The sequence below is a fragment of the Manacus vitellinus genome, unplaced genomic scaffold, assembly GCF_001715985.3.
Source record: "Manacus vitellinus isolate BGI_N305 unplaced genomic scaffold, ASM171598v3 scaffold_10_pilon, whole genome shotgun sequence".
NCBI classification, from domain to species: Eukaryota; Metazoa; Chordata; class Aves; order Passeriformes; family Pipridae; genus Manacus; species Manacus vitellinus.
This window is the reverse complement of record NW_021938838.1, coordinates 8109716-8117571: the sequence shown is the minus strand read 5'-3', so window position 1 is coordinate 8117571 and position 7856 is coordinate 8109716. Positions and strand designations below refer to the sequence as shown.

Sequence of the window (7856 nt, the reverse complement as noted above, 5' to 3'; positions counted from 1 at the left end):
GTGCACCTGGGGTTTTGTCACTTGARGGAAGGTGCTTCCAGTTCCCTTCTGTAGCCCTCCTGAGCTGGGAAGTGACTCAGTATGAACTGAAGACCTCTTGGTTGCCCTCACTGCTGCAGTTTTGTGGTCTTGCTGCACGGCAAACAAGCTGCATTAATGTCACCTGTTCATCCTTCTGCTGGGAACACCCTTAGAGCCTTTGCTTGGCTGAGGTTTTGCTTTAGCTTCCATGCTAAATGGCTTTTTGTTTGTTAAGTGCCTTTTTGCCCCTTGTCCTGCCCAGTCCTTTCTTCCTGGACACTTCAGACATCTGGTGGCAACACTCACTGTCCCTGGAAGCAGAGGAGGTGTCCTGGGACGTGACAGAGATGGCAGCTTTGTGTAAGGCAGCAGATGACGACTCAGACCTGAGCCACCTGGAGGGGAACAGCAAGGAGGAGTTGGCTGTGCAGGACCCGGTGAGTGCCTGCCTGGTCAGGGAACCAGTTTTCCTTGGTGCTGGAAGGAAGTAGGAAACTTTCTACACCTGGGGTGTCCCTGCTTTGTGTGCTGCTCATGCCAGTCTTGGTTTGGGATTCAGGAGCTGGAGGCCATCAAAGCCAAACTGCAGGAGATTGAGAAGGAGGACGAGAAGCTGAAGGAGTTGCAGCTGGAAGCTCAGAGTCACCTGTTTATGAGCTCAGAGGCAGGTATGGGCTGTCCCTGGGTGCTGCTGTCCCCCCAGGGACACCTCTGGGGTGCAGGAGCCAGAGCACATGGCTTTGCCTCTCTGGGCACCTGGGACTGAGGGTGAGGGGGATCCAGGCATGGCATGGTGCTAATGCAGGTTATATCAGCTCTTACCTCCTACCTATGTGGGCCAAGATGCAATAAATTAATTTAATTACATTTGATTCAGGTAAGTAATTGAGTTTAGCACCAACAGCCCCAGTAGAGGAGTCACTGAAGAGAAAAGGGGCAAGGGCATGGAGGAGGAGGCAACAGTGTGGGGATTTGGGTACACCTGGATGCGACCAGGGATCTGAGGAGCTTTGGAGTGTGGCAGCTCGGTGGTGGCCATGCTGGGGGCAGACCTGGACAAACAGACAGAATCCCTCTGCCACGTGGCTCCTGCCACTCTATCCATGACAAAGCATCCCTCCTTTCCACAGGTCTCTTCCCAAAGACAGCCAAGGAGAAGGTGGAGGCTGACCAGCGATCCATCTATGTGGGCAATGTAAGTGGGAGCCCTGGAGCAGAGCACTTCCTACTGCCGCGTGTCCCAGATCCCTGAGTGAATGCTCTAGCCCTCCACCAAAGGCTGGGTTGTCCCATCCCAAATGTTCCTTCTCTGCCCAGCCCAGACTGGAAATGTGGCTCAGCCTCTGCCTGTGATTCTCATCCACTTGCAGATCCTCTGTTGCAAGTGTCAGCTCCCCAAAATACTCCTCTGGAGGCTGAGGGTTGTGTGGTATTTCTTGCTCCCTCAAAACGGGGCTGGGCTCTCTTGGATTTGTGTTTCCAGGCTGGAGCACTCACTGGGAGGGTCTCCTGACCCTCAGGAAATGCTGGAGCTGTGGTGGTGAGGTGTGAGTGGAGCCAGCTGGGCCTTTTGCCTCACGTGATGGGCTGTGAATCTGAGACCCATGAGCTGGGGGGCCTGGACTGTTGTTGCAGGTGGATTACGGGGGCACGGCGGAGGAGCTGGAATCTCACTTCAACAGCTGTGGGCAGATCAACCGGGTCACGATCCTCTGTGACAAGTTCTCAGGGCACCCCAAAGGGTCAGTGCTGTGTGCAGGGGTTGGGGGTCTCCAGGGTGTCCCTGGGGCTCTGCTCACCCCGTCCCCTCACAGGTACGCCTACATCGAGTTCGAGGAGAAGAGCTCTGTGAAGGCTGCGGTGGAGCTGGACGAGAGCGTCTTCAGGGGACGAGTCATTAAGGTAAGAGCTGGGTGAGGCCCCAGGGGCTGTGCCCACCCTCCCCTCCCAGCCCCAGGTGTGTTGGGCTGTGCCAAATCCCAGCTCTGACAGCCCCTCCCTCCTTCCAGGTGCTTCCCAAGAGGACCAACATGCCTGGCATCAGCACCACCGACCGTGGGGGCTACCGGGGCCACTGCCGAGCTCGGTGGGGAGGCTACTATGGAGGGCAGCACCCCAGGGTGCGAGGGAGGACGTACAGGTGAGTGGCTGAGCAGGGGGATTCCTTATGTATGTAGCAGACTGTGCTTGGGATGGGGTTACCCCTTGCTCTGGCCATGCTCAGTGTCCTGGCTTTGCGCCTCCCACCGTGGCATGGATGGGGAGAATGGAGAAAGGCTCTGGAAGGAAGAAACACTTGGAAAAACCTACTGCTGCCCCTCTGTCCCTGGAGGGATTTGGGGGATGATGGGTGTGCATTGCAGTCCCAGTCTTGACCAGTCCCAGAGCTGTGCCTGCCTTGGGGCTCCCCTGGTTTTGGGGGTGTGGTATGGGGTAGCTGGTGCAGAAGGGTGAATCCCAGCCTTTGGAGGGGTGAGGGAACAGGTGCCCTGTGCTTTAGGATGTTGTTTTTGTTCCTGTTTAGGGGTCGGGCAAGGCTGCTGCCTTGGTATTTTCCGTACTAGAAAGGACTGGACTGCCCTGGTGATGCCAATGGGACTGAAACGAGATGGGATTGGGAGAGATTTAAAAATATGCCTACCCAAGCCAAAAAACAGATTAATTTAAAAAACGCCATCTGCCTGGCTGTGAGGATTTACTGGTGAGCCCTGTGCCAGGCTGTGGGAGGGAAGATGGAATCTGCTCCCTCCTGCCAGAATCCCAGGAGGGGCTCGTCTCACCTCAGCTCAGGGGACTGTGTTTGCATCGAGAACAGGCTCATTCCAGAGAACGCTGTCCTGGGAAGGGAAGAGCTCTCCCAGACCATCAAGTCTCCTTCTCATCCCATGGAAAAGGGCTGTCCAGGTGATCTCCACCCCACTGCTCAGCCAAGCTCCCTCAGCTCTGCCAGCCCTTCTTACAGCAGCTGAGTGCTGCCTTCTCTTCTCCTAAGAAGATCGTAAAGACCTTTCCAAAGACCATTTTCTTCTCCAAATTAATGTCTTGGTTTGCAGCTCTAGCTCTGACTGCTGGGGAGCTTTTCCTTCAGCCCTGTGGTTTCCTGGTCTTGCTCTTGGAACTTGATGTGGTTTGGGTCTGGTTTTTTGCTTGCTGCCTTTGTACATCTAGGGCAGAGAAAAAAAATCCCTTGCTAATTCTCTGGAAGCCTCTGTGTCTCTGGTAGTTAAACAAGACCTGGGTGTCACAAAACCCTTCCCCCTTTTTATTTTGGAAGTCAGCAACCCCCTCTTCCCTCCCTCCTGCTTTTATTCCAAATCTACAAAGGAACTGCCAACTTCTCATTTGACTTTATTTCCAGCAATAGCAGCATCACAAAATCACCTCTGTTGTTTCAAATTTGGTCTGATTTTCCTCTTTATTCCCACCATCATTGCTGCTCTGGATTTGCATTGAGGATGGTGTGAGCCCAGCTGAGCTGGAGGATTGGGATCAAAGTGCACCACAGGGGGGACCAGGGAACAAGGTTCTGGCTCTTCCCCTTCCTGCTGATTTTGTGTTTGAGTTCTGAAACCACTTGTTTTTAAAGGGAAAACTTTGTGTTACAAGAGGCAGGGCTGGGAACACCAGCAGACAGTATTCCTGGAGGAAGTTCTGCATGGAAATGGGTTTTATTATGTAATTCTCCCACTAATCTTTTGGGATCCTTGGTTAGGATTCCTCTAACCCAGATGCAACAGATGCAACCAACTCCTAAAGCAGCTTTTCACAGCTCAGGGGGCATTGCCAGGCTAAAAATCCCACTGATTTTTTTTTCCCTTTAAGATCTCTAGTTTTTTTTTTGTTTTTTTTTTTAAAGCTTAACTCTTCATGTTGTGTTGATTTTGTGCTCAGTGCTGCAGAGACTGACCTTAATTTGAGCTACCCTTAGGCTTAGACTATAAACCAGCTTTTTCTAGTGCTTCTGTTTGGGAGGTTTGTAAATTTTTGAGACTTATTTTTTAATAAAAAAACTACTTTGGGGTGTTGGGACTGTGGAAGAGAAAATGCAGAGCTGCTGTCTCTGAGTGAAAACAGTAAAGATTTTTAGATTAAAATATTTTGGGATAGCAGTGCACAGCTGTGCCCTGTGGAGGTAGTGGGAGAAGCTTGAATCTCCCCTGATTTGCCAGATTATTGTTGATTAAATGTACTTAAGTTCTGTTTGAGAAAGTATTGTAACTGTCACTTGTTTTCAAAATAAATTATCCTGCTGTGTGAACTTCATGTGCAGTTCTGGCTTTCTCCAGGCTCCCTGGATCCTCTGGAGCTGTGTGGCTCTATTTTTTTTAGCTGATTTATGTATTTTTAACTGATGAGGTGCTTGAAGCACAGGCTCCTGCCTGTGGGGCATGAAAGACTTGGAGTAGAAGTGTGTGAGAAGCACTGAGTAGCTGCTCAGTGCCTACTCCTGCTTGTATCACCTTGTAGTGGTGGAAGAACTTGGGATGCTTTTCCAGTCCAATTTGTGTTTTATTCTATATAAATACCTGCTATTGACTGGGGAGTCTTTAATTGGAGCAGCAGAGAGCTGCAGGGGAGGAGATGCTAGTAGAGATTAGTTTGGGATGAGCCATGCAGTTGTGCAATCCTGATGGCTTAATTCCTTGGGTGGATTTATTCCAGCTGTACCTGTGCTAGGAATCACTGTGGAGTGTGCCTGGGCTGTCTGGATGAGGTGCAAGGTGAAAACAGCAAAAAGTGAGTTACCCAAAAACCATCCTGGGAAGGGAAGATCCCAGAATTATTTGGGTTGGAAGGGACCTTTGAGCTCATCTTGTGCAGCCTGGTCTAGTGGAAGGTGTCTCTGCCCATGGCAGGGGTGTGGGATGAGATAAGCTTTAAGGTCCTTTCCCACCCAAACAGTTCCATAATTCTGTGAACAGTGAATTCCCTGCTATACTCAGGTTTGCTTGAGTACAAATCCATGCAAACTTTGCAGGCGTCAAGTTTATTTTACAGATTAAAATATTACACAGACTGAAGACAATATATACATCACTGCTCCTGTACAGGGGGGATGCTCCCAACAGTGGGATGGAAAGGGTTCAGCACACCTGCATCATCATGGAGTTCACCATATTATCAAAAGCCCTGGAGAAGGAAATAAACACAGATTATTAAAGGGAGCAGCTAGTTCTGCACAGCAGAGCTTTTGTAACACCACAGTGTCTCTGCCTGGCTTTCCCTAAGCTGCACACATGGTCTGTTGAGTAATTAATGACTTCTAGTTAAGCTGAGGTAAGGACAGGTCTTATCCTGGCTGCAGACCTGCCTGTGCTAAGTGTAAAAGTGGTTCTTGTCTAGGCCATAAAAACTCCCAATTCATTAAAATTCCTTGTGAAATTACAATGAGAAATGGGAAGTTCTGGCCCTCCTCACACATGAGGAATTATATGTCCTAAATGCCTGTCCTACCAAGGGATAAACCTTGGACAAGTGCAGTTGTTTACTCTTTAACCTGCTCTACTTATCTGTATTTTAATACTCAGAACCATTAAAAGACCTCTAAGATCATTGAATCCAACAATTATTTACCTATATTTTCATATTTATCTCTGAAACAGGCAAATGTTTCTCCCGAAAAAATACATTTTCTTGACTTAATGTTTTTAACACCAGTTCTGAGGTGGGAGTGAGAGTTCAATATAATTTTTTTTGAGATTTTAAGTTTTCTATGAGGCAGAAATGGCCCAAAACCAACATAGCTATTCTTATTTAGGCACTTAGAGCAAACACACCCGAACTGGTCCACCACAGGGTTGGTCGTGTTAAATCATACGTACCCTGAAAGTTCCAGAAAGGTGACAAAGACATAGGGATCAGTGTGGAAAACCCACTCACCTGGAATGGATCCGGTCCCCAGGGTTATAGAAAGGGTTACACATGATGTCTGTGTATGAATTATGCAGCTTCCGGAACATCTGAAAAGTGATTGCAAGTGAATTAATTTCTTGGCTTCTCAGCACTGCATGGGTGAGTGGCAGGAGCACAGGCAGTGAGGTGGCTCTGGGTTGCTGCACTTACACTGCGGATCTCGTTGTCTCGAAGGGCCGTGTTGGAGGAATCCACCACCATGACAAACTTCACCTTGGAGTTTGTCACATAGCCATACCTATGTGCGGGTGTTAAGGACTGGGCTGCTGGCACACCAGGGCCCGGCAACATCACCAAAACCAGGCTGGAATACACTTGGAGAGAGGAAATGTGAGGAAACTTCCTCCTGAGGGGCAGCACCAATCTCTGCTCTGGTGACCAGTGACAGGACCCGAGGGAACAGCTGGAGCTGTGCCACGGGGGTTTAGGTTGGATATCAGGAAAAGGTTCTTCCCCCAGAGGGTAGTTGGGCACTGACCAGGCTCCCCAGGGCAGGGGTCACAGCCCCAAGGCTGGCAGAGCTCAAGTAGTTGGACAATGCTCTCAGGGACAGGGTGAGATTGTTGGAGTGTCCTGTGCAGGGCCAGGGGTTGGACTTTGATGGTTCTCTTTCAACTCAGGATATTCCATGATTCTATGAAGTTCTGCCTGTAGGACTTGTTTGGGAGACCATAGAGACCTGAAGATCTAACATCAGCCAGTGGGACCGACCTGAGACACTCAGAAGAAACACCCAGTTTATTAAAACCCAGGAGCAACCTGGTCTAGTGGAAGATGTCCCTGCCCATGGCAGAGGATAGAACTGGATGGGCTTTAAGGTCCTTTCCAACCCAAACCATTCCATGATTCTATGACCCACAGGGCTGTTGGGAGTCACTCATCCAGCAAGAGCAGGAGAAAGCAGCTCTGTGTTCATTGAATTAAACACACCGTGGCCTGGCAAAAGGCAGGAGAAAGATACACTTTGTAGTCTTCAGTGGGGTAGAGGAGCCCCAGGTAGAGCTCCCTCTGGTCCACAAGGGCTTTGCCCATGGCTGAGATCTTCTCATCCACGACATCAAGGGATGTGTGCACAGTGTAGTGGAACTTCAGCTCGTTCTCCGTAGGGACACTCCGGATGTACAGGGGGTAGTTCTGAGGGGGAGAACAAATCACACTGACCAAGACTTGCCACTCTATCAGTGATGGTGTCCTGACAGTGCTTCACCCAAAGAGCTGCTGCTGTCAGGAGCTATTTAACCATTTTATGTTCACAGCCCCCTTCACACTTTCCAGACCCTCGGTACAGAGCTGTCCCTGTGGGAGGAGAACCATTTGCACAGGCACTGCACAAGGCTCAGGCCTCTCTGCTCCTGTCTCCTTATCCCAGTGGAGCCTGTGCCCGGCTCTTCCTTTGGAAAACTCCTCCCCTCTCCTGGCGGCAGCAGGTCAGCAGGACACCATAGGGCACATCTGAACTGCCCCTGCTCTGATTCCAGCCCATCTCAACCCCCAGTGTCTGCTCCACTCCCCCTGTATCTGTGCTGCTCCCCTCATTCCTGCTCACATCCCACAGCCTGAGCCCCTGCCCAGTTCTCCTCTCCTCGACCCCACAACCTCACTGGCCCCACAGCCCTGATTCTCTTCCCCTCACTCCTGTTCAGGGACCAAAACCTGGGACTCAGCCCCTTTCCCCTCCTCAGGCCCCATGACCCCACCTGGCCCCACAGCTCAACCTGGACCCACTCTGGCCCTATAACCCCCCCAATCGCCTGACCCCCTCAGGCCCCAAAACTAGAGCCCCAGCCCTTCTCCCCTCACCCTTCCCAGACCCCACAGCTCCACCTGACCCCCCTTTTCCCCTCAGCCCCACAGCTTAAGCCCTAGCCCCTCTTCCCTCCTCAGGCCCTATGACACGACCCCACCTGGCCCCACTGCCCCAC

At 50.9% G+C, this 7856-nt stretch overlaps 2 protein-coding genes across 2 annotated transcripts in view; one reads left to right on the top strand and one right to left on the bottom strand.

Moving 5' to 3' along the window:
• PABPN1L (PABPN1 like, cytoplasmic) overlaps nt 1-3844 on the top strand; it is a 4590-nt gene extending 746 nt beyond the window's left edge. The window contains exons 2-8 of the mRNA XM_029965529.1: nt 284-458; nt 581-689; nt 1152-1216; nt 1657-1763; nt 1836-1923; nt 2031-2161; nt 2546-3844. Coding sequence (XP_029821389.1) covers nt 284-458; nt 581-689; nt 1152-1216; nt 1657-1763; nt 1836-1923; nt 2031-2161; nt 2546-2585 — 715 coding nt within the window. The 3' untranslated portion in view covers nt 2586-3844. The remainder of the gene's footprint in view (nt 1-283; nt 459-580; nt 690-1151; nt 1217-1656; nt 1764-1835; nt 1924-2030; nt 2162-2545) is intronic.
• A 1145-nt stretch (nt 3845-4989) lies between these two features.
• Nucleotides 4990-7623, bottom strand: TRAPPC2L (trafficking protein particle complex 2 like). The gene is made up of 5 exons (XM_029965528.1): nt 7568-7623; nt 6896-7135; nt 6085-6172; nt 5902-5981; nt 4990-5151 (listed from the first exon to the last, which is right to left on the bottom strand). The coding sequence occupies exons 1-5, from the start codon at nt 7621-7623 to the stop codon at nt 5106-5108; spliced, it is 510 nt and encodes a 169-aa protein (XP_029821388.1). The 3' UTR covers nt 4990-5105.
• Nucleotides 7624-7856: the final 233 nt, after the last annotated feature.

Excerpts from the sequence above, each read along its gene's own strand:
- TRAPPC2L (XM_029965528.1), bottom strand. The coding sequence starts at position 7,623 with ATGGGGCCTGAGGAGGGGAAAGGGGCTGAGTCCCAGGTTTTGGTCCCT. Across the intron at positions 7,136-7,567 it reads GTTTTGGTCCCTGAACAGGA|CACTGTCAGGACACCATCAC; the intron begins GTGAGGGGAAGA and ends CTTTGGGTGAAG. Across the intron at positions 5,152-5,901 it reads GGGGACCGGATCCATTCCAG|GGCTTTTGATAATATGGTGA; the intron begins GTGAGTGGGTTT and ends TTCCTTCTCCAG.